The sequence below is a fragment of the Balaenoptera acutorostrata genome, chromosome 19 (assembly GCF_949987535.1).
Source record: "Balaenoptera acutorostrata chromosome 19, mBalAcu1.1, whole genome shotgun sequence".
Taxonomy (NCBI): Eukaryota; Metazoa; Chordata; class Mammalia; order Artiodactyla; family Balaenopteridae; genus Balaenoptera; species Balaenoptera acutorostrata.
Window position 1 is genome coordinate 1813942 of NC_080082.1, and position 25610 is coordinate 1839551.

A 25610-nucleotide genomic window follows, 5' to 3' on the forward strand; every position below is an offset into this window, starting at 1 on the left:
ACAAATAAACTCCAGAGTTTCAACAAACAGGAAATCTCCTGAGGGACACAAATCAAACAACACCGCCTCAAGAAGTTCCACGTTTATTAAAGTTCTGTATTTATTAAGGAGACTGAATTCATAATTAAAACCTAGGCCAGATGTCTTCACTGGCAAACTCTACCAGATAGTTAAGGAAGAAATGAAACTAATCCTATCGAAACACTTTCAGAAAACAGACGATGGGGCTTCCCTGATGGCACAGTGGTTAAGAATCCACCTGCCAATACAGGGGACACGGGTTCGAGCCCTGGTCCTGGAAGATCCCACATGCCTCAGAGCAACTAAGCCTGTGTGCCGAAACTACTGAGCCTGCGCTCTAGGGCCTGTGAGCCACAACTACTGAGCCCGCATGCCACAACTACTGAAGCCCACGTGCCACAATTACTGAAGCCCGCGCGCCTAGAGCCCATGCTCCACAACAAGAGAAGCCACCGCAATGAGAAGCCCATGCACCACAACGAAGAGTAGCCCCCGCTCGCCGCAACTAGAGAAATCCAGGGCGCGGCAACGAAGACCCAACGCAGCCAAAAATAAATAAATTAATTAATTACTTTTTAAAAAAAAAAACGGACAATGAGCTCACCTTCTGAGGCGAGCATTATCCTGATAACAAAACAGATAAAGACACGTCAAGAAAGAAAACTACAGACTAATACAGTCCATGAACAGAGATGCAAAAATCCTCAACCAGATATTAGCCATCACTCCAAAAACATAAAAAGGTACTACCCTATGATCAAGTCAGGTTTTATTACGACAGAAATGCAAGGCTGCTTTAGTATCCAAAATCAATCAGTATAATTCACCGTAGCAACAGAATCAAGAAGAAAAACCAAATGTCATCTCAAGTATGTACATAAAAAGCATGTAAAAATTCAGTGCCTGCTCAGGACAAAAACTCTCACAAAATAAGGAATCTAAGGGAAATTCTTCAACCGGATAAAGAGCAGCTATGAAAAATTTACAGCTAACATCACACTTAAGGGTGAAAGGTTGGATGCTTTCACTCAAAGACCAGAAATAAGGTAAAAACATTTTTTAAAAAGTATACACTGAAATGGAGATCCTAGCCAGTGCAGCAAAGTAAGAAAAGGTACAGAACTTTGAGAGGAAGTAAAACTTTTTTAAAACCCTACTGAAAAGCTACTAAAACAAGTGAATTTAGAAATAATTCAGGATAAAGGTCAGCAGAGAAAAGTCTACTGTATTTCTATATACTACCAATGAACATGCAGAAGTTAAAATTTAAAACACAATACCATGTATCAGAGCATCTAAAAGTGTGAAGTACTTAGAGATAAATTTAACAAATGCATGTAAGAGATTTACAATGAAAACTGTAAGACACTGCTGAGAAGGACTGAAGACCTACGAATACGGAGAGGTGTACCTTGTGCATGGGTCAGAAGACTCAGTGATGTTAGGATGGCAGTTCTCTCCAAGTGGGTCTTCAGAGTCAACACAACCCCAATCATGAGGCATGAGTTATCCTAAAACTAGAGAAGTACTCCAAATTATGAGAATGTGCATGATCTATTAAAACTTTTGACTATATCTGCTTCGGTGATTAGACTGTATCTCTAATCTGTAGTCATGAGGTTAACAATCCCCTAAATGGTATGTATGTAAACTGTATGTTTTCTTTGATTGGTAGCCCTGACATGTACAGGGTATCAGGATTAGGCCACCAGAAGTGTGCAGCTGTGAAAGGTAACCAACACCAGTCAGGAAAAGAAGTCATATGTACACAAAATTAAACGGAAATCACAAAATTCAAAATTCGATAAGGAAAGGATGAAACAAATCCCTCATGGCTAAAACCAAACCATTTCTTCACAATTCAAACAACCCTATCCTGTCACAGTCCAAAGCCTATGAAATGCTGTACTTTTGACCTTAAACTCTGAACGATATGACCACCCGGAGACTCTGGGGCTGCACTGCCAGAACCGAGACGGCCAGGAGGAGGCCCCTCTCTACCCAGGAGCCATGAGGGCTCAAAAAACCAGAACAGCCTTTCCACAAACATCCATCAACATTCTTTTTTTTTAAAGACCCTCTGGGAAATAAAACAAAGAATCAGCAATCAGCATATTAGAGGGAATTTAAATAATTTAATAATTTAAATAATTTTTTGATCAAATAGTTCAATTCTCTGTGGGTGAATAACCAGCTTAGAGGAAAAGAAAGAAGAAAACTTTCCCCTTACATGTAAACTTTCATCTTACATGACACATCTCTCTGAAAGAAAAACTTTAAAAGAAATCACTTTTTTTTTTTTCTTTCAGTTTTAAGTATTAAAAGAAGCCTCTCGGGACTTTGCTGGTGGTCCAATGGGTAAGACTCCGCGCTCCCAATGCAGGGGGCCCGGGTTCGATCCCTGGTCGGGGAACTAGATCCCACACGCATGCCACAACTAAGAGTCCACGTGCCGCAACGAAGAAGCCCACATGCCACAACTAAGAAGCCCACATGCTGCAACTAAGAGCCCTCGTGCCGCAACTAAAAGATCCTACATGCCTCAACGAAGACCCGTGTGCTGCAACTAAGACCCGGCTCAGCCTAAATAAATAAATAAATAAATAAATATTAAGGGGGGAAAAAAAGAAGCCTCTGATTCATTACAATTGTTTTAAAATTATAGGAACACACTAAAGCTTTAAAAGAAATGTTTAAGCTTTTAAATCTAAAAATTTGTTATATGTCAATAATATCTCAATAAATAAACCATTTGTACATTAAAAAATAAAGAAAAGAGGGACTTCCCTGGTGGTCCAGTGGTTAAGAATCTGCCTTCCAATGTAGGGGATGTGGGTTTGATCCCTGGTTGGGGAACTAAGATCCCACATGCTGCAGGGCAACTACTGAGCCCGCATGCTCTGGAGCCCATGTGCCACAATTAGAGAGCCCACGCACCACAACTACTGAGCCCACACGCTCTGGAGCCCATGTGCCACAACTAGAGAGAAGCCCGCATGCCGCAATGAAGAGCCCACACGCCACAACTAAGACTAGAAAAATAAATAAATATTAAAATATATATATATATAAAAAAAACAAAAAAAGAATAAAAATCAATTGCTTTCAAAAGAAACACAGGGTTTCCCTGGTGGCGCAGTGCTTAAGAGTCCGCCTGCCAATGCAGGGGACACGGGTTCGAGCCCTGGTCTGGGAAGATCCCACATGCCGCGGAGCGACTAAGCCCGTGCGCCACAACTACTGAGCCTGCGCTCAAGAGCCCGCGAGCCACAACGACTGAAGCCCGCACGCCTAGAGCCGGTGCTCTGCAACGGGAGAGGCCGTTGCAATGAGAGGCCCGCGCGCCGCAACAAAGAGTAGACCCTGCTCGCTGCAACCGGAGAAAGCCCGCGCCCAGCAACGAAGACCCAACTCAGCCAAAAATAAAAATAAATAAATAAAAGAAACACAAGCATTTTTCTAGTTAATCAGTATGTTCAGTTCATGAAAACGAACAAACCTGAACTAGCTGGCTTTGAGTCACTCTCAGTAATCTGGCTCCACAGGACCCCGCTGGGCAGCAGGGACAGCTCCCTGGGTCCCCACACTGCACATGGGCACTCGCACTGGCCTCCCAGAGGGCATCTACCAGGACAGCAACCCAGGTGGACCTGCACCCCAGGCTCAGCTCGGTCCTACCTACTGCCCGTCCTTCAAGTGGCTGTGCCTGGCCTCAAAGAAGCTCAGAAAACGGGGTTTTACATTAATCATATAAACGTCCCTGTCCACACACTTGATCCCGTCACGCCACACAATTCAATGGAGGCCGTTCCTGAAATGCTCACGAAGGCACGTAAAGGGTGAGCTGCCAGGTACTGAGTTGTGCAGCTCGTCACAGAAAGCTTCGGCGCCTGCCCCTTCCAATGCCAGCGCGACACAGCTTTAGGGTTGAAACCTCACGTCGCTACACCTAGGATCACAATGAGGCAAAATCCCAATTTACGGCACACTTACAAGGAGGAAAAAAAGCACCCACCTAAAAGAATTCAAGTCCATTTTTCTTTTTCCCAAGTAGAACACCATTGCTGAATGAAACCCCATCCAAGTAACCTTACAAACATGTTTATTACAATGATTAAGCTTTAGCATCAAAGAAAAAGGTTTTCTTTCTTTCTTTCTCTTCTTTTTTCTTGAATTTATTTAAAGGATCTCATTCAGGCGTAGAATCTGAAAAATCTGGATCCAAAATGCCAAATATGGTTGGCAGCAGTCCACTGCCTTCTGTGCTCTGGGAATTCAAGAGAATAAATAAATAATTCTCAGAGCTGATAGCAAAGTCTAGTCCAGGCCAGTTTTAATTAGAAATAACCCACAGGCCAGTGGATTTTGGTGCGTCCCACAGCCGCAGGGCTGCTCTGGGCCAGGTGCGGCCTCTCCGAGTGGAGGGGTCAGGGACGCTGCAGTGGACGACAACTCACCCACCATCCAGGGTCCTCGTCACAGCCGACAAGCCCCTCAGGGTCGTCCTCGTTTGTCCTGGGAGATGATAGACTTCCCAACAACACTCACAGCCAGTGCCAAGTGGCCTAAGGAATCTTAAGTTATTTTTTAAAGCACATGATCCGGATATAAAATAATCTGGGATTTATATGCTTCTAACTGTTATTTTAAGTATCTGAGGTACAAAGTACTTGTAGAAGTACTTTATTACTCAGAATGTTAACCAATTTTTCATTGTTTTTTGGAGACTTCCTTTTCTGTGTTCTACTACCCACGCTTAAGACACACATTTCTCATTTACTTATGTGTTTATAAATTAGTCATTTGCTAATTTAAATATACACTTTTTTCATTGATATACTAGGATTGAATTCTTGACCTTTACTTCTCCCCAAATTTTCTTGTTAACAGCTTTCAATTACTGGCAATTTTTATTTCTCATTTTTAGAACATTCATGGAGGGAAATGCCAGATTTAGTATCCTCTTTGAAAATCATTCATAAACAACCTATTCTAAACTATATCTAAGAAAGCGAAGGAATGACCTTTCCTTCTATTAATCTAACATTAACTTGTATAAGTAATGGTTTTATTAACGATAGTAATAAATCTGCTGCCAACATACAATAAGTGTATTCTATAATGGGTTGATTTTATGTCACATACGACCCTTTAAAACCAGAAAAGCTAACTGAGTTGGATTAACTAGATTATACATCTGAGTCTGTACTAGGAAACTTTACTCTGACCTCACCACTTGTCAATGCACACGGAGGTCTCTCCACGATGACAGCTTCTCCCCAGCGGAGGAAAGCACTCTGGGGTTCCTGACCGGGAGAGTCGCTAACATGCCCCCACGAGCCCCGCCCTCACCGGAATGCTGGAGAGAGAAGGGGCCTCCCTTCAGTCTGGAAGTGCCTTCCCCCAGGCAGCCAGCAGCACCATCATCAGGCGGGACGTGGCCCGTGAGTCAGGCCGCGCTCAGCAGCAGGCCGGGCGTGGCCATGGCAGGTCCGTCACGGGCGTGCAGGAGAGGCCAGGGCTGGTGGCCCCTGCAGACCTGCCCTTCTTCCCCATCCTCCTTCTGAAGACGGGCAGACTGGAAACAGTACCACTCTGTGACTCAGCCCTGTCACCCCATGGTGTCAAACGAGGGCAACCTGCCCGCCGAGGCCCTGACACCCAGAGAAGCCCCAAACGAGCGGCCTCGGGGTCCAAGCACAGCTGCAGAGCCACCTGCAGCCCCGAGGACTCGTCCTCGTCGCCCGACCTCATGGAACGGCCACAAACCACCGACGGTGGAGTCTGAGCGGCACGCCCCTGGGTCCTGGCCTCTTCCCGACAAAGTGACACACCTCCAGGAGAGCCATCCTGACTCAGGGCAGGAAGCCTGTCTCACTCTCGCCTCACCTCTCAGAGCAACAGTCCTCGAGGGTGGGGCCCGGGGGCGCACTTGGTTATACCTGAGACCCCACGGGTTTAGCGGGCAGAGCCAAGGAGGCTGACAGCCTTCCAGGCATGAGACAGCCTCCCCGACAGAAACCTTTCCCACACAGATCTCAAAGGTCCCGTTCACGTGAGTGAACAACGTGCTTCTCACTCTCTGAGCCCGGAATCTTACTCCATTCTATACTCATACACAAAGTATTTTTGGATAGTTTCAATATGAGGTGAATTTTCCCGGAATTTCACTATTGTTTGAGTCTAGAAAAAACTACACTTTGATTTATGTGAAACTTCATCAAGAACTGCTCATTTTGCAATATTCTACCACCAACTGGTATCTGAGTCCCAGGGTGACAGCCCTCCCAGTTGCCAGCTCTAACATGGGAGGTTGGGTCCTATTCACTAACTCCTTATGTAGTTCCCCCAGCCTTTTCCATATCAAAATATATGTTATTTTATTACACATGACCATCCTTTTATTTCTCCTTACATTAATTAAGACATTACATTAGTTTTTTAATTATATTTTCTAAACATTGCATTTTAGGATATGAGGGCATTACAAAAAAATTTTTCTTTAAAAAAGGCACTGGCTGGGACTTCCCTGGTGGCGCAGTGGTTAATACTCTGCGCTCCCAATGCAGGGGGCCAGGGTTCGATCCCTGATCAGGGAACTAGATCGCACATGCATACCGCAACTAAGAGTTTGCATGCCGCAACTAAGGAGCCCGCCTGCTGAAACTAAGACCCAGCACAACCAAATAAATAAATAAATAAATAAATAAATAAATGGACAACCAGCTTCTTTTAAAAAAAAAAAAAGGTACTGGTCCTGGTAGGTCTGAGCCTCACTGCCTGCAGACAGGACACGCTCCACAAATGTTCCCTGGGAGAAAAGATACGGCTGACCCGTCAGGACAAGGTATAAACACAGGGTGAATCACCACGGACCAACAGGCCTTCCCTTTGGGGACAGAGACCCCTGGGGTCCCCCACCCCGGCTGGAGAGCAGCTTTTGGGGCCACGCAGGGTCTCCAACACCCCAGGACACTTCTGAGAGTTAACGGAGGCCCACACTGCAGGCGTCACCCACGGCTGTCCCAGGCAGACCAGGACAGGCAGGCACCTTGACACAAGGTGCATACTCGAGCACCCTCCTCAAGGCCACGTGCCCCGGGGCACACGCGGGCGGACCCGCAGACGGGCAGCAGCCTGGCCGAGGCTGCCCCGCCTCTGAGCCCCACCGCCCTCCTCCGCAGACACACGGCAGAGAGGCAGCAGTCGGCCCAGAGAGCCGCGACAAGACCCTCGGTAAAAGCCCCGCGCTCTCGTCAAGCGCAAAGACAAGTGTTGCCACCGTCACAGTGAGACTTCCTCGTAGCCCGCCGTGGGCAAGGATAAAAACCCCAACGGGGCTGATGGAAGGAGCCGCCCATGACCTGAGCTTCTGCTCATCTCAGCAGAGCCCCTGATGGTGCCCCGGACCAAGGACAGGCAAACAGGTCAGAGACAGACACACCTTTCCCATCGGCCCACACTCTCCAGAAGCTTCGATTCAAACGGCACCTGAACTACTACACGTCACTACAGTTAGGCTCTAGATAGAAAAACAAAATACAGGCACAATAAAAACTACAGACACGAATGGAAAGTTTGATATACTCAAGTGAAATGTATAAAAAGCTACCTATGAAGAAAAAAATCTCTCAAGACTAGCCAGATGGAACAGAAAAACAAGAGAAGAAACGAACGTACAGCTTCAAAGCTCCAGTGGGCCAGTTCCAAAGAAGAGAGGCACCAGCCTGGTTTATGTCAAAAAGAAACGGTGAGGACGACCCCAGCCGCCCCGCAGAGGCCCCGTGTTTCTGTCCAGTCTGACTAGGATCCCGCCCTGAAAGCGCCGAGGGGCCCGGGCCCGGGAAGGAGGTTCTTACCATCGCACTTTGTTGCAGGTCTGGGTGGCGCCGAGAGGAGAGCCCGCCACCATGGGCACCTGGATGGGGCTGTGCTGCTTGTTGGTGACCAGATCCAGTTTCTCTTCCAGTGATTTACATGTGGCCTCCAGAGCCTGCAGCTTGGCTTCAATGCTATCCAATCGCAAGCAGATTGTCTGGTTAATGGAATACAGGAATGACTGCAAGTGAAAAAAAAGAAAGCTTCAGGAAGGGCATCCTGAACTCCAAGGAGACAATTCCAAGGAACATCAAGCAGCTATTTCCCAGACTCAGCTGTGTCTATTCCCACAGAACAATCCCCGCACTTCAGCTCATTAGTTATAAGCCAGAAGCATTTCACTAAACAAGCTCGACCTTGTGCACTCACAACGTGACTACTTAATCGGGCCCTTACTTCTGTGTAGTTGCGGTTCCTAGTTACACTTAAGTCCGTATAACACAAGATGTAAGTGGACGTTACGACGCAAGTTTCTATTAATCAGTAAACTTACACATAAAACTAGTCAAATTCTACAATGAAAACAGATTACATCCAACATCAAAGCGGCCCGGAAACCCGCCTGCTCATGTTACGCTCCCCCGAGCCCCACCCCCAAGGTGAAATGTGGCGAAGACGCTCCCGCGCGTGGGAGCAGCACGCCTGCCACCTAGTGGCCACAGAAAGAGCAGCCTCGCCTTCCACTGCTGCCACCCAAGTCCCGCCGACCACAGGGGCGTGCGTGGCTCCAAAGGCAAGGAACGGCTCAGACAAACACCGGACAGGAAGCTCGCCCCCTCCCACGGCGGCCCCTCCTGCCCTGAGTCGGCAGGGACACAGAGGGCAGCAGGCTGCTCCCCCCGCTGGCCTCACCAGCTGATGCCGGGACACGGGCGCCAGCCAGGAGCAAGCCCCTGGGGCGTCCAGCCGCCCAGCTCAGCAGTGAGGGGGCGGGGGAGGTGGCAGCCGAAAAGAGTCAAGAGTTCGTATTTCACCTTTTCTCTCTCCTTTTCTGCCCTTGACTTCAAAGGGAAAAATGCCCAGAGTGCCAGTCACATCAGCAGGAAGGGGACAGACCGCGGAGAGCAGACGGGCACAGGGGCCATTCAGAGCAGACCGGGACCCCAGCGCACGGCGGCACGGAGGCTGGCCCCTCTGCCCACTAGCCGCGGCTGACCCACTCCGGCGGCCGCTCCCCTCCCTCATGGGAGGTGACCCCACAGCTAGAGCCACGTGGTCCATCACACCGTGCGGCTGGAATCAAGGCCCGGGAGGCGAGGAAAATGCATACTCTTATTCAGTGCTTTTAACAGACTGAGCTGATCTTTTGAAGAGTTTAAACATATCTAACTGCCCGGTCTGTACGTCAGTAAGGGCAGCAATGGGGTAAATAAAACCCACACACTGTCCCAACAACCTGCTGTGTCTCAAGCAATCACCCCCTGACAAGTCCCATCGCGGGAGAGCTAACACGTATGGGAGAGGGTGAAATCCCACGTCCTCCGCTGACTCCCCGCAGGAGGACGGGCCGTGGAGGCACGGCAGGCCGTGAGAGGGTCATGTGGAGAGACAGCACTGACGGCCCATCCCCCGAGAGCGACATCGCGGCAGCGCCCGAGGCCCACCCTGACCTAAGACGTCGTGACAACCACTAGCCGCTGGCTGAAGTCTTGAGACACGATCACCGATGACCCCAGTATTTTTTATAATTTGAAGACATCAACCATGTGGCTCCCAAATTCCCTAAACCGAGTGAAACCTCATTGTCTTAATTCTGAATTAGAAGTGATTCTGCCGGGAGTCTAGACGAACATCACTGTTATACACTAATAACACAACTTCACAAGTTAATAAAACGAAGAAAGGCAGAGAATAGTACTTTTAAATAAGTCTTCTATATACAAGGGACTTTAACCAAAAATCATCCAAATCTATTCCTTTTAAAGAGCTCTGAGCAACTTAAATGTCCATCGACAGATGAATGGATAAAGAAGATGTGGCACATATATACAATGGAATATTACTCAGCCATAAAAAGAAACGAAATTGAGTTATCTGTAGTGAGGTGGATGGACCTAGAGTCTGTCATACAGAGTGAAGTCAGTCAGAAAGAGAAAAACAAATACCGTATGCTAACGCATATATATGGAATCTAAAAAAAACAAATGGTTCTGATGAACCTAGTGGCAGGGCAGGAATAAAGACACAGACATAGAGAATGGACCTGAGGACACAGGGAGGGGGAAGCTGGGGCGAATTCCGAGAGTGGCATGGACATATATACACTACTGAATGTAAAATGGATAGCTAGTGGGAAGCAGCTGCATAGCACAGGGAGATCAGCTCGGTGCTTTGTGACCACCTAGAGGGGTGGGGTAGGGAGGGTGGGAGGGAGGGAGATGCAAGAGGGAAGAGATATGGGAACATATGTATATGTATAGCTGATTCACTTTGTTATAAAGCAGAAACTAACACAGCATTGTGAAGCAATTATACTCCAATAAAGATGTATTAAAAAATAAAATTAAGTTAAATTAACCACTTTAAAGTGAAAAAAAATAAAATAAAGAGCTCTGGCAATCTGGTGAGCACACTTTTCCCAGCACACGGGTGCCGGGTTCAAGCCGGGGCCCAAGGCCCTGCTCACCAACCAGGGGACGGGGCTGAGGCGGGGCCGCTTTCACTGCACCTTATCCACGTCTGACTGCTGTGCTGTTTACCACACATGCCTCTTTTGTGATAAAATTATAACTGCATTTTATTTTAAGACATAATGTGGGGTTACTGAAGCAGCGGCCCTCTATCCATTAGTATGAAATAGAAATTTAACTGAATGTGTCTTTATACCACCCCACGTATCTTTACGCTCACGCTGCTTCTCCTTGTTAAAAAGGTGAGCCGGATGTTTCTAACCACAGCCCTATAGAAGCAGAGGGTACAGGAGAAGTCACTTAGGTTCTCTGCACTGCTGTCCTAACTTCTCACAGGTGCTGGTGTTTATCTCTGTGGCTCTGCGAACTGCAGACCAAACAAGCAAACCCAAGAACCAGCCATCACCCACGACTGACTCAGTGGTTTCCCAGAACCCATCCAGCAAACTTTAAAATTGAGGTGACTTAAACGATAGGCACAAAAGTGCTTCATCACTAGTAGAAAATATTCGCCACAGGAATTGTGCACTTTCCCTCCGTGCACAATAGGTCCACGGGTCTACGGAGGAAGAGGCCTCATGTGGCAGCGATCCCAATTAAACAATGTGATTCTTCGAGGGAAAACGTCATGACTTTATGCATTTGTGGGGGGTTGAACAGTGACTCCCAGAAATGATACGTCTACATCCTCACCCCCAGAACTTACAAATGTGGCCTTTCTTGGAAACAGGATCTTTCCAAATGTAATCAAGTTAAGATGAGGTCATCCTAGGTTAGCGTGGCCCTAAATCCAATGAGACTGCCCTTATAAGAGACAGAAAAGGAGAGACACAGACACGGAGGAGAGGCCATGTGAAGACGGAGGCAGATACTAGAGGGACGCGGCCACAAGGCAAGGGACGCCTGGGGCCCCCAGGAGCTGAAAGAGGCAGGAGGGACCCTCCCCCAGAGCCTCTGCAGGGAACTCAGCCCTGGTGACATCCTGATTTCAGACTTCTGGCCTCCAGGACCGTGAGAGAGTAAATTTCTGTTGTTTTAAGCGCTCCCCGCTCCACCCCGCATTGTGATAATTTGTTATGGCAGCCCCACATAAGATACAAACAAAAACATACATTAATATTTTTACCTTTATAGAAGGGTCCTGGCAATTGATCTCTAGTCGCTGGCGTTTCAAAGCTGGTTCATCTTCGTCTGTCACTACATGATTCTCCAGTACAACTGAAAATTAAAGGCAGAGACAAAAAAACTTTAATTCAAAAGGTTTTACAGAGCTGTTTAATATTAAGATAGTAAACAGTTCTGACACCTTAAGTATAAAGGTGTCACCTTAAGATTAAATGAGAAATGGCACAACCTGCTTCATATTTTACATTTACAGATTTAACTTAAAATTCTCAGTCAGGCAGAAAATAGGATCTCTCCCTAATCTCAAGAAAAACTGAGATACCGGATAAATTTTTTCGCTAATGCGCCACTGAGTTGACCCCAACACCAAGACTGCAGGCTTCTCACTCAATGCTCTATCCAGCTACCCTTTTCTGATAGAATCCAATCGCTAATAATGATTTCTTCCCAACTTTAAAATAAAGTCTTGTCAGCCCGCCACCTCATTCCAAAATCAAAGCCACTCTCTGAATATTACATTTTCTGAGGTGCTGGTCATCAAACTCGTCTCAAACGTAACACGCTAAGTTACAGAGAAAGCTGTTCCCCCCGGCCAGTGTGGCTGAAATCAAGGCCTCCCACCAGCACCTACCAAGGGGTCTTCAGGGCTTCTCCACGGATGAGCAACTCGGCCCAAGTTCAAGGCCGGCACAACATGGTCCCAAGCCCGGTGCCTTTACACCTGTATGTGCCAGGTGATTCGTCTCAAAACTCTAAAATGTAAAGACACTGAACAGACCTGCGACTCTAACGAGAACCTTTCAGGGGTCCCAGGCGAGACCAGTAAGCTGGTTTCCAGAGGTAAGTTGTCACCCAAAGCTCTACCTCGCAGAAACCAGCCACGGGCCAACGATGCCAGAAGCATCCTGCTTACCAGAGGGCTCTGCATCGTACACTGTGTCTCCACACCTCAAACACCTCCATAAAATGTGTGGGAATGAGTTCTCATTAAGGTAAAAAAGGAAAAATCCGTGGCTACAAGTGCAAAACACAGGTTCTCAGAACCTTCATCGAAGCCTACCTACTCCCACTGGACGCTGGTAATTAAGAAAGGACTGGGAGGACGCGGGGACTCCGGCAACCGCTAGTCTAATCCCTTTAACTTGCTGAAATCCAGTCCAGAGAGGTTAAGCGACTTGACCAGGGTCACACAGCGGGCTTCCTGTAACTACAGGAAGAAGACTCCAAGCCCATGGCAGAGCGAAGCCCCTCAAGGCTGTAAGCAAAGGGCAGCGGAGCAGATGAGGGGAAGGAGACACAGCCCGTGGCGGTGACAGGGGCACACACCGGGGTTCCGGCGCTCACTTTCTACGGGCTGCGGGGCTGCTAGTTTACTTTCTTCTTGGTCCTTTTTTACTTGGTTTTTTATTGCTCTGCATGCATTACTTTTAAAATTAGACAAAAGAACTCAATGTTCATTTTAAAGCCATCATGATCACCTGGAATGACAGGCCCGATGAAATTTACAATCGTATGTGTGTGCAGATGGGCAAAGAGACTGCAGCCGTGTGGTGAGTGCGTGCAAAGTCACAAGAACCTAAGCATTTTGATTTTAAATGGAAATCAGAAAAAAAATGGAAGGACATACATGCCAACAATTTAGAAGCAGTTCTATCACTAGGATTATGGGAAACTTTTATTTCTTCTACTTGCTTGACTATACGTTTAAGTTTTACAAAGTTCACATTTTAGAAATGAGGAAAAAATCATCTCAATCTTAAACCCACTCAGGACAAACGTGTGGGACGCAGCACAGTGCTTGCCGGTGCTGGGGGAGTCCTCTGGGGCCAGAGATGGCAGGCCTCCTGTCTACGAAGGCCTCAGGGAGCCCTGCACACAGTAGGTGTTCATTACACAGCCACAGCTATACTTCCCAGTTAGTTAAGGAACCCACACGGAACAACACCAGGATCAGAAGCGACTCCTCTAATCCTTCTTTGGACTGTAATCTACAGAGAGAGAATTTAATTGGGAAGTAAACTGTCAGAATTTTAAAAGTTCTAAAAATGCTTAAAATTTATATAACTGGAACATTTTTCTTTTACAGCATTGCAGTGTGAGTGTTTTCTAAAGAAACTGTCATCAACCCACCAAAATATGAACAGTTGTTTTTAAAATTGTGATGTACAGTGACAGTGTTGCTTTTTTTTTTAGTTCACTGGTTTCTGAGGTGCGGTGCTAAATGAGGTCAACCCTTCACATTCTCGCTCTAAACAAACTGGTTCACTTTTACAGAGAAAACTGGGGTTAAACAGCTACATTCAGACGCCCTGACTTGGCTCAAGGATCTGGCAGGTCTTGATCTTGCCAGTTACCAGGTGATAGTGCTTCTTATAAACAAATCAGAGGCAAAATGACAAAAACTGACTAAAGAATAGCATTCGTGAAAGGGTGCCCCAATCTCTTTGTGACTGCTTGTTCAATCCCAAAATCATGTGCTACCCACCCTTCCATACATAACTAATTTCCCAGTGAAGCTTTTTCAACTAACACAGCAAAGAGATCATACAAGATAGACATCGTCACACTTTATGAGATTTCTAAAAATTCTCTTTTCTGTGGGGAAAAAAGTTAGCATTTCAACTCTACTATTCCAGAAAGAATAACCAGACAACCAAAACACTATGTGATTTAATTGTGTACGCTTGTTATTTCAAACTTAACAGAAATATAAAACACATTAAACTTTATATAAAAAAAAACAGGAGGACCCTTACTAAGAAATCCTTTTATAAAATAAAGTTCTAACAAAGTATTTCATAGGTGAAGTAGCTCAAGATGAAGTTCTTGAAATTTAGGGTTTCCCTTATAAAGTGTCTAATATCTAGTTAAAGTTCCAAAGTAGATGGGTGCCTTTAAAGTCACTAAGGAAAATTACCAGCCCTGGCAAAAGGGCAGGAAAGTCACCTCACAGAATAATCAGATAAAGCCTGTCTTACCAAAACTCTGAACATACACAGCGGTTCTGCTTCTGGGAACTTACCCTACAAAACTATCTGCTGCAATACGCAGCAAGGACCTTTGTAGCAGGATGTACGTAAAAGAAAAACAGTGCAAACGATGTGAAGAGCGTCCCCGGGGAAAAGGTGGATGAAGGAGGGAGCACCTCGCAGGTGTCCACGCGCAGGGCAGCCTGTGCACAGCAGCGGAAGAGGCCCAGACGTGACCACAGGGGGCTTTAAGGGGGAGTCAGGGGAGCGGGGGGCGGGGCAGGAAGAGGGGCCGGGGCTGGACAGCCACGTGCGGTGCAGAGGTGGGCCGAGGGGAGGCGGAGGGACCACCGGGATGGGCACGGGGCTGACAGAGCTCACGCGCTCTGGTCCGGGTTTTTCATACAGGGCACGCACCACTTTTTCTCTTGCTTTACTGAAGGGAGAGGAAACTTGTGGAAGCGCTTTGGGCTTTTACAGACTCGGGGGAGCGCCGGCTCCCTACTGCCCGCGCTCTGTACCTGGGTGGTCGGGACTCAGCTCCTCCACAGCGATCTGCACCACATCCGCCAGGTCCTGTTCTGACATCATCCAGGACGAGAGGAGAGTGGCCGGTCAATGGGCAGGAATCAGACTCACGAAGCACGGGGTTTCTGTCACCTAAAAACAAAAGCCAGGACAGCGGAGAAGGAGATGAACGATCGTGACCTTGAAATGCTGGAAACTGCTAGCCATGATCTGTATCCAAGAGGACACCAGAAGCCTGTGGGTTTTTTAAATATAGGGTTCTTCTTGCCCCAAACCACCAAAAGGTTAGTGCCCTTTGAGAACTGAGAAATGGCCCCCAAACATTTCTCACTGCCTCTGTCCTTCAGCACAAGACTAGTCCCCACCTCATCAGTCCACTCCCACACCCCGTCCTAAGTCACCTTGCTAAGACAGCTAGGACACATCACCCCAAGCCAGATGTCCCGGGTCCCCTTCTTGCCCACGGAACACGTCCTGTCCCTCGCCTGCCCCTGCCAGCTCTCAGATCCACTAGACACACCACACCCCGGAAACCATCGAAAACATACCTCCCGAATTTTACCCAAACGGACCCTTCCGCCAAGGCTGTCCCCCCGCCCCATTTCCACTCCTTGCAGCGCCCTCCCCTCAGGCAGGCAGAGAGCGGCGGCTCGTGGGAGGACTGAGCCCAGCACCAGCCCTGCCGCAGCCCGCGGCCTGTCCGCCACCACCCTGCCGCCGCCGAGGTGGCACCACATCCGCAACGCAGCGCGCTCCTGTCCTCCTGATCCTCAAACACTCTGATTAGACCTGGACACACCGTCTCCAAAACAGAAATGAGGCCACGTCTCTCCAAATACGACCTATCAACACAGCGGTCTAAATGCAGTACCTGCAAACAGGGTGCCTGGAGATCAGGAATCAATGCCACCGTAATACTTTTATCATTCTACACTTTATATTTTAATTACCTATAAACAAATATTTATGAAAGAAGTAATCTATCTTCCCCAACTGGACTGCACGTTCCCTGAGGGCAGACAGCGGGCACCCAACTCTACAGCACAGCGCCTGCCTCGTACGTGCCCACCATCCTGAGGCGCACCCCACCCCCACTGTGCCCACGCAGGGCAGCTGAATTAAGAGGTTCAGATCACCTAGTCTCAACCAGGAGTCTACTGACAGCTCCTTTAAATGGCTAAGTTCCAAAGGCATAAAATTAAATTTGCAGGTTCCACACGTTCTTAAATCCTATAAATCCAGATTTAAATTCTACAGCTTAAACGGTAGCAGCTCCAGAATTTCTTAGGGACAACCATTTGCAGGAGAAGAAGCCAAGCTCCTCCCTTGAATTTCCCTTCACAGAACGAATGCAACACTTTCATGTAGGTGCAATCCGTCAAATGGCCAAGGTGTTTTACCGCCATTTAGACACCTCACGTGAGACTGAGGAAAGCACGAAAGCACCAAATGTCCCTTCCAGAGCAGACGCCGATGACAAACAACTGGGGGGTTGAGGGGGGGTGGAAGGGACCGCAGAGGTACTGCCGCCGAACCCTTTAGAAGTCCAACTAGGGAGGGATGGCAGGGACAGAGATTTTTAATCTCTCAAATGAGGACAGCGAACCCAGGTCAAGGTCGGTAACAAGCTGAGAGATCGGGTGTTTCCTAAAGAACCCCAAAGCATGAGCAAGTGGGCAAACCACTGACAGCACGAGGTCCTCAAGGGAGCAGCAAGGAGGAAGCAGGGGTCAGAGAGAAGGAAAAAACGGGTCTGCTTGGGAACAGTGGCTGAACCCAGGAGGTGAGCACCATTGGGGGCAGACAAACACCAGGGCAACATTCTGGACCACAGACTCTCAAAGACTACTCATCCAAAGCTCCCTCCTGCGCTAAATACACTGGAAAGAAATGACTAGAATAGAATACGAAGCGTACAGGACAGGGAGAATGAGAGTCTAATTACAGGGGGGAGAGGAAAACAGCCAGGAGAGCGCAAGAAAACAGCTACCACATTTTTTACAACTTTCTAAAAACAACAGAAAATAGAGCTCTAGGACACGGAAATTAGAAAAACTATTCTAAATCTAGCCTTCCTTCCATATATCCAGGAAAATCAACTCCATAGAAAATTAACAACAGAAAATATTGAGGTCAAATCTCATGCCAAGGTGATACCTATTAAAAGCGAATAGGAGCAGAGTAGCATCACTACAGACAGTGAAAGCATGCTAGAAAGACATGTCCCTAAGAGATGAAAACTCTATCCTAATATTTCAAAACAAACTAATATTCATGAAGGAAATTATATAAGGTATCACTAACCATAAACCAGCATTAGAAAAACTCAGAAATGAGGGGGGGAAACTCAGAAAAGATCACAAATAAAAGGAAAATAATTTTGGAAATGAAGGCTAAACTAGAAGGAATCCAAGAGCAAGTAAATACAATAAATTACACCGTAAGAAAAACAAAATGGGGCTTCCCTGGTGGCACAGTGGTTAGGAATCCACCTGCCAATTCAGGGGACGCGGGTTCGAGCTCTGGTCCGGGAAGATCCCACATGCCGCGGAGCAACTAAGCCCATGCACCATAACTACTGAGCTTGCGCTCTAGAGCCCACGAGCCACAACTACTGAGCCTGCGAGCCACAACTACGGAAGCCCACATGCCTAGAGCCCGTGCTCCGCAACAAGAGAAGCCACCGCAATGAGAAGCCCGCACACCGCAACTAGAGAAAGCCTGCGTGCAGCAACGAAGACCCAATGCAGCCAAAAATAAATAAAATAAAATAAATTTATTTTTAAAAAAATGAAATGAAAGAAAAAAGTTGAAGAAAAAGTAGCTGACAAGCAAAGAGGATACAACATGTTTAATAGGGGATTCTACAAAGAAAACCAAAGGAAAGCAATGAAATGGAATACTACAAGCAAATCCGAAAAAACTCTTCAGAAATGAGGAGAAAACATTTGAAACTACGTACGAAAAAGACACACCATAAACTTGGGGCAGGGCAGGCAGAACAACCAATACCAAGACACATTCTAGTAAAATTATTTGAAGAAAAAAAGAAAAATTATTTTAGACATCTAGACAAAAATACTGGACACCTTAAAATGGTGGGGGGCGGGGCAGATTATCAAACTACAGCAGAAGGAGGGAGACTCACACACACAAGACACTCGAGGAAAGTAACGGGAGCCTTTACATCCAGACAAAGTGAGCTTCAGGTACACAGGTAGCCACTTGTGCCAACATACAGCACTCAGACAACAGCGCTCCCACAAACCCTTCCTGAAGAAACTGCTGGAAAACAAGATTCAGAAAACCAAGACCACTTGGAGACGCAACATGTGAACTGGTCAGTGGTGAGCAGTCTACGTTTACGGGGAGGACTGAGACTAAAGGAGAAAGCACAGTAATGCAACGGCTCTGTGCTCTGACAACGGAGATACAATTTACCCGCTTAAAAATGGGGAGAAAAATTGGGAGAACACACACACAACAAATTTTAACAATTTTAACAATCACACTGAGTGGTGGTGTTGGAATTCCCTCTGAGAATTTTCCATGCGCAAATGAGGATCTACAGGATATTCCAATTCTGTCACTCCCGATGTCCTGACAAGCAGATCCAGAGGTCGGGCAGAAGAGGTCTCGGGGCTGCAGATTTGACTCGGGGCACGTATTGGAATTGGAGGTATGAACTCAGGTGTGTGTGCAGAATCCAGTAGCTGAATCCAGTAGCAGTGTGCCTCCCTACAGCCTACACTGTGAAATACTGCCTCTCACCAAGAGATGAGGGCTTCTTGGAGAAATGGCTAATTCCACATCTGAGGCAAGGAATATGCAAGATAACATCTTGTCATCCCAGATGTAGGGAAGCGATCAAAGACATCAGGGCTGTATCAAAAGGACTCAGAAACCAACTCAAAGATGCTCCTCCTGGCCGAAGGTGGGAAAAAATGACCCTCAACAAGGATAACGTCAATGGGCTGAAAGAGAAATATTTTTAAATTCCTTAAACGGGGCGGGGGGGGGGGGGCCCGTCAAAAAGGCCCCTATAAATTAAAGGAGACTTCAATGACAACAACAAACAGGCAAAACTATGATTTTCTCTATTTGTATTATATTTAATAAAAAGGTTTTTCTTAAGGCAAAATTCAAACAAAGTGGAAAATACTTGTTACACATGCACCAAAGAGCTAATTTCCTTTCACAGCAACAGAAAAAAGACCAATAAACCTAATCAAAAGGAGCATAAGAATGAGAGTAAATTCTCAGGGAAAAAAAGTCACAAAGCTTTTAAACATGAGAAGACACAACCTCTCGCGTATTTTTTAAAATGCAAATTTCAACCAGACGCTCAGTGTGACAGGCGTGCTGGAGGCCTGTCAGGACGTGGGCGCTCTTTTGCACGTTTGATGGGAGCTTAGCTCTGAAGACCAATAGGGAACAGGCATCAAAGTGCTGCTGCCTGGCCCTGACCTTCCCACCAAGGAATCCGCCCAGCACAGGGAGTCACATGTGTGTGCAAATATCTACCCACCAGAGAAACAAAACAACCAAGGCGTTGCTTTTAGCAGCAAAAGAATGGATGATGCAACCTGAATGCTGTTTTAAAAAAACAAGTCTGGCACAGCTGAACAATGAGAGACTAGGCAACGGTCTAGAACAGGGGTCCCCAACCCCCGGGCCACGGACCGGTACCGGTCTGTGGCCTGTCAGGAACCGGGCCGCACAGCAGGAGGTGAGCGGCGGGCGAGCGAGTGAAGCTTCATCTGCTGCCCCCCATCGCTCCCCATCACTCACATCACCGCCTGAGCCATTCCCCCCATCATCTGTGGAAAAACTTGTCTTCCATGAAACCGGTCCCTGGTGCCAAAAAGGTTGGGGACCGCTGGTCTAGAAGAACCAGTCAGAGCTCTCTAAGGAACGACTCCCGAGATGCAGTATTACACGAACATATATGGGGCAGAATGTGTACAGCACACTTTATTTTAAAAAAATATGCTAGGCATGCACAGACTATCCCTGGGACACAAAGATGAAAGGAAATTATATTTGCCTTTTTTTAATCATGTACATTTATCAGCTTTTCAAAAGTAAAAATACTTTTTAAAAATGGTCAGACAACTAAATATTGAGGCGTCCACCGTGAGGAAATCCTCACTCCCGACCTCCCTCATATGCAGTACGACTCTAAGCCCTGGCAGCCGTTCAGCCTCACCCGCAGCCCCAGGACTCAGAGGCAGGCGGGACCTACAGCTGGGAGGGCCCACCAGGCCTACCGGGGTTTATTCTAAACCTGGGTCCTCTGAAGGTGACCTCTGAGCAGATTAACTGTGGTTGGTATAAAGACCAAAGTCACTCATGCCATAACTCGGTCTTTTTTCCCAACTAAGAACCAAAGCAAGGATTATTAAAGGGGCACAGTGAACTCCTTCATGAAGGCAGTGGTCCTCAGTTAGATAATACCACCCTACCCACCTTTGAACTGATGGATTTAAAACGTTTTAGGGTCACACACTGCTTTCAGGATCTACTTTTTGAAAAATTACAGCTCCTTTTCCAGGAAAAAAGCACAGACACAGCCCTGCCAAGTTTCAGAGCCTCATAATTACCAGAGACTGCCGACTGCCTACCCCAGTACCTGCTCTCCCTGATGCTCAGTGTTACAAGAATCCGAATTCACAGGGCACGGGGCCACCAGAGAGCACAGCCTCTCCTGCAGCACGCTGTGGCCACGTGACCCACTCTGGCCAATGGGGTGTGAGCGCAGACGCAGCACGGGTCAGCTCCTGGACCCTTCCTCCTTCTTGCCCTCCTGCTGCTGGCCTCCCGGACTGCCTGCCTCGGACTTCCTTATACCAAAGGAAAATCACCAACCACCTGCTCTAAAAACAACACATTTTGGAATCTGCAGCATGCAGCCAGGCTTAACCTCCGTGACTCACCTTGAAGCCCATTCATGATGGCCCTGGGGCCACACGTCCCAGGTTAAATACCTGTCTCTCAAAAATGGCTGGTGGAAAGTTCTCAGGTGCCCAACTCAAGCTTTTCCTGATTTCTAGAAGCTCCGTGAGTGACTTAAGAAAATACTCCGAGCTCACCATAAAATCCTGAATCCTACCCTCTTCCAAATGAGGACACCACACAATTATCCAAGCTGTTTACTCAAAATGATTCTACTGCCAGGATAAAGAGTCATTTAAAATTCTGCTAACAGTGAACGTTTGAACAGAAAAATTAGGGCAACAAGCCCAAGAAAACTGGAACAGAACGATGCATGCGGTTGCCAGTTTGGCAAATGAAATCTGCCATTTCTCAGAAGTCCTGGAGATAGTCCAGTCTTAATATCACAAAGCAGCGGGACTGCAATTACTGTTCAATAATGTCTCTGAACAGCAACGACTACAAGCTTGTGAAGAGAGCATCTTCCAGGGTGCAGGTGGAAAAGAGCCCACCAACCAAAATCAACAACCCAAGTGCTCAGTCTCAGGGGACTGGTAAAGTAAATGACATGAGACACCACAGTCATTCACGTGAATGGAAAGGTCTCCAGAACACAATACTAACAGAAAGGAGTGTAAGAGGAAAATTGCATGTATGTGTAGTCACGTGTCCGTGTGTAGTCACGTGTCCGTGTATGCAAATGCACACGAGATGCTCTGGAATGATACACACTGAACCAAGGTGACACAGGAGGGAAAAGGTACAGATAAAACAAGCTGACCTTCATCCTTTATCCTTCTGGACTGTTGAGCTTTCTTTTTTTTTTTTATTTTCGGCTGCGTTGCATCTTTGTTGCTGTGCGCGGGCTTCCTCTAGTTGTGGCGAGCAGGGGCTACTCTTCGTTGTGGTGTGTGGGCTTCTCACTGCGATGGCTTCTCTTGTTGCGGAGTACAGGCTCTAGGCACACGGGCTTCAGTAGTTGTGGCACACAGGTTCAGTAGTTGTGGCTCGCAGGCTCTAGAGCGCAGGCTCAGTAGTTGTGGTGCATGGGCTTGGTTGCCCCGCGGCATGTGGGATCTTCCCGGACCAGGGCTCGAACCCGTGTCCCCTGTATTGGCAGGCAGATTCTTAACCATTGCACCACAGGGAAGCCCCCGGACTGTTGAGCTTTCTATAAGTACATATTACTTATTGTGCTTATTATTATTATAGAGATTGTCTTTCTAAAACAGAGCAATGAGTACACAGATGAGGCCAAGCACGTCAAATCTGGATAAAAATTAGGGCGCCTTCTTCAACCCTGCCTTAAATCCACCTCCCGGCCTACGGCGTGTGGGCATCCACAGCCGTGACCACTCGCGCAGGTGCGCCCTGCTGAGCCCTGCCCTGCGATGGCCCTTCTGCTGGACCACAGGTCAGACTATCCCCTTGCCGTGTGGCTCAGCGCTGGACCTCTTCTCATCCACACTGAAATACCATCTATCTGCCGAGGCTCACAATCCACTTCACCTCCGACCTCTCCCAGGAACTCCAGATCTACGCGACAACCGGCCTCCAGGCCACCTCCCCTGAGTGTCTAGTCTCAACGTGAAGGAACCCAAACTGGACCCGTCCCTCTCCACAACCAGCTGACACCTCCAGACTTCCCACCCCAGGTGCTCAGGCCAGAACCTTTGGGCCTTGGTTCTCCTCTCTCATCCGACCTGTAGGCAGAATCTCCCGCTGTCCTCACTCTGGCTTTGTCATCGCACATCTGGACCCACGCACTGGCCCCCACCTGGGTCTCCCTGCTCTGCCTTTGCCCCAGAATTACTGCCAATGTTTAAAAGCTACGGGATCATGTTAAAGCCCATCTCAGCATCACTGTCCGCTCAAAGCCCACTGAAGGTTCCCCAGTCGTTCAAGGTGCGCGCCTGGCGCCCAGCACCAGCCAGCCTCTCTCCACGCCCCTCAGGCTCCCCTTGCGACTCCTCAGTCCGCCGTCTAAGGAGGCCGCCCCAGCTGGGCAGGCACACGCCAGCTCAGCCCTCACCCTCCGAAGTCCACCTGCCCCTCGGCCAGCCACTCTTCACCCGTCACACCCACCACCAGCACCCACGTCCCTGCTGCCCTTTCCTGCTTTATCACAAAGCCCTTATTATCTAACCTACGACACAGGCTAAATACCCATCTTGTTTAGCATCTGTCTCCCATGCTGGAAGACGAGCTCCACTGAGCCGGAACGCTCACCATCTTGCTCACTGCCCGGCCTGGGGCCTGGCACACCATGCACGTCCATGCCGCGGGTCTAGTGGGAGAGCCCAAGGGAGAGTCACCCCCCAGCGCAGAACTATGAAGGGCCGCACATCTGCTGACAAACCGTGCAGGAAGGGCGGCAGAGTTCTCTACGTCTGTGTTTTGATTTCAATAAGGACTGTACCATAATTAAGTCACATATCTGTTTAGCTTACAACTGTGAACTTCATGCAAATGACATGTTAGGTTTAACAGTGAAAATACAAGCTGCTCAGGGGTTGTCAGCAACAGACACGAGCAGCTGTTCATCAGCAGAAACACAGAACTATGTAAATATGTTATTTTTCTGTATTAAAAAGAAGTGTTGAAATAAAAATAAAAACACAGAACTGCACATTTAGTTTTAATTTTGCTAATTTTTAAATATTTCGGACACCCATAAAATAAAACCAAAACGCCACTGAAACAGGAAAAAAAGAAAAGCTACTGTAATCGAGCACACGACTGAACTTCAGCAGACGTCACCAGGCAAAGCCCCCTGTGCCCACCCTGGGATTTTCTCAGTCACCACCAGAACGACATCACACGGGTCATCTCATTAGGGATGTCCCAACATATGGGGTTTTTAGGGCAGACACTCTGCACAGAGCTGTTTCTCCCATCAGCCCTTGAACAAGCGCCCCACTGAACCTGTCTGCAGGAGGCTGTCCCTGGGAGGCGCACACTACAGCCACTGTGTGACCTCCGACTCTGCTCTACCAGAACTACTTCCCAGCCGTCAGATCCCTGCAGGCGACCCGTGTGAAGAGACGCGGCCCAGGTGCCGTGACGTCATGGGTGGAAGCGGGGGCGCGCCTAGCTCACCGTGGAGGGGCCTCGGGAGTAGGCCATGCCAGGCTGACCTCCCTTTACAGATGCCAAATACACGGACTGAAGACAGTCCTCGGAGGGGCAGGAGCGGCCCCGATGAGTACAAGAGACAGAAGACCCTGAAGACAAGTCTCGGAGAGCAATCACTCAGGAGACAGTGGGAACCGCCAGCACCCAGGCCCAACGGCAGCCCCGCCCCCCAGGCCCCGGTGCCCCAGCCACCGCCCCGCCTCTGGCAGCGGCTTCACGTCCACCTGAGCAGCAAGGCCAAGTCCACACACCGTGAAGACCAGAGCGGTAACCTCCACCCCCAGCAGGAAGTGGCCCAGTGGTGCCCAGTTAAAAAGCTCAACTTCCAGAAACAGGGCACCTCCAAGAAAATAAAGATCATTCCATTCAGTCAGATTCATCTGGATATAGATGTAGTAATAAAATTAATTAAACGCCAGTATGAAGTAAGCAAAGAAATCAACTTTTATTAAACTGAGACATGGGAACAAGACTCAGCTTACTGATTTTCCCCAAGTCAGTGTAGGGTGGCAGGGGGATACTCAAAGGACAAATAGGGAAGAAAGAGAAAACGTGACTATAAATGACCAGCCAGGTACTAGATCATCGGGAAGCAGTGATTCTTAGGAAAATCCAGGCCACACTGTTTCTTCTTCAAAACAACCCCCCTAAAAATGTTTAAGTTTGAAATTAGGAGAAGAAGGTCAAACTAGCCTCAGATGGCAGGTCCTTCCCCTCTATAGTTAACACGTTTGATTAAACTGGCCACTTTTATTCACCTTTTCCAAAATATATAAACCTCCTCAAACACAAACCACCAATGCAGGAAAGAGAACTGGCTGACTTTAAACTGATCCCACAGCACCGCTGTCTTACTTCAAGACACACTGGTCTCAGGACCCCCTTCCCCATCTGAAAGTTAGTGAGCTTGTACTCGTGGACGTGTATCTATCAATGTCACCATCTCTGATATTAGAACAGAAAATGTGTGAATACTTTATTCATTTAAAAATTACAAAAACCCATACATTACAATATTAACATACAAAACTTTTTTTTACTAAAAATAACTACTAGAGGGGCTTCCCTGGTGGTGCAGTGGTTAAGAATCTGCCTGCCAGTGGAGGGGACACGGGTTCGATCCCTGGCCCGGGAAGATCCCACATGCCGTGGATTAACTAAGCCCGTGCGCCACAACTACTGAGCCTGTGCTCTAGAGCCCGTGAGCCACAACTACTGAAGCCCGTGTGCCACAACTACTGAGCCTGTGCTCTAGAGCCCGTGAGCCACAACTACTGAAGCCCGCGTGCTTAGAGCCCACAAGCCACAACTATGGAGCCTCTGCTCTACAGCCCGCGAGCCACAGCTACTGAGCCCGCGTGCCGCAACTACTGAAGCCCGTGCCACGTGC

General features: G+C 47.9%; 1 protein-coding gene across 7 annotated transcripts in view; it reads right to left on the reverse strand.

Annotated features, from left to right (window-relative positions):
- Nucleotides 1–25610, reverse strand: part of BANP (BTG3 associated nuclear protein) — a 102328-nt gene that overhangs the window by 61222 nt on the left and 15496 nt on the right. For 4 of the 7 annotated variants that reach the window (XM_057534479.1, XM_057534478.1, XM_057534477.1 and 1 more), the window contains exons 2-5: nucleotides 21867–22193; nucleotides 15145–15283; nucleotides 11656–11747; nucleotides 7881–8080 (exon numbers count right to left, since the gene is read on the reverse strand). In XM_057534479.1, coding sequence (XP_057390462.1) covers nucleotides 7881–8080; nucleotides 11656–11747; nucleotides 15145–15214 — 362 coding nt within the window. In that variant the 5' untranslated portion in view covers nucleotides 15215–15283; nucleotides 21867–22193. The remainder of the gene's footprint in view (nucleotides 1–7880; nucleotides 8081–11655; nucleotides 11748–15144; nucleotides 15284–21866; nucleotides 22194–25610) is intronic. The other 3 variants (XM_057534474.1, XM_057534475.1, XM_057534476.1) reach the window with 1 other exon arrangement.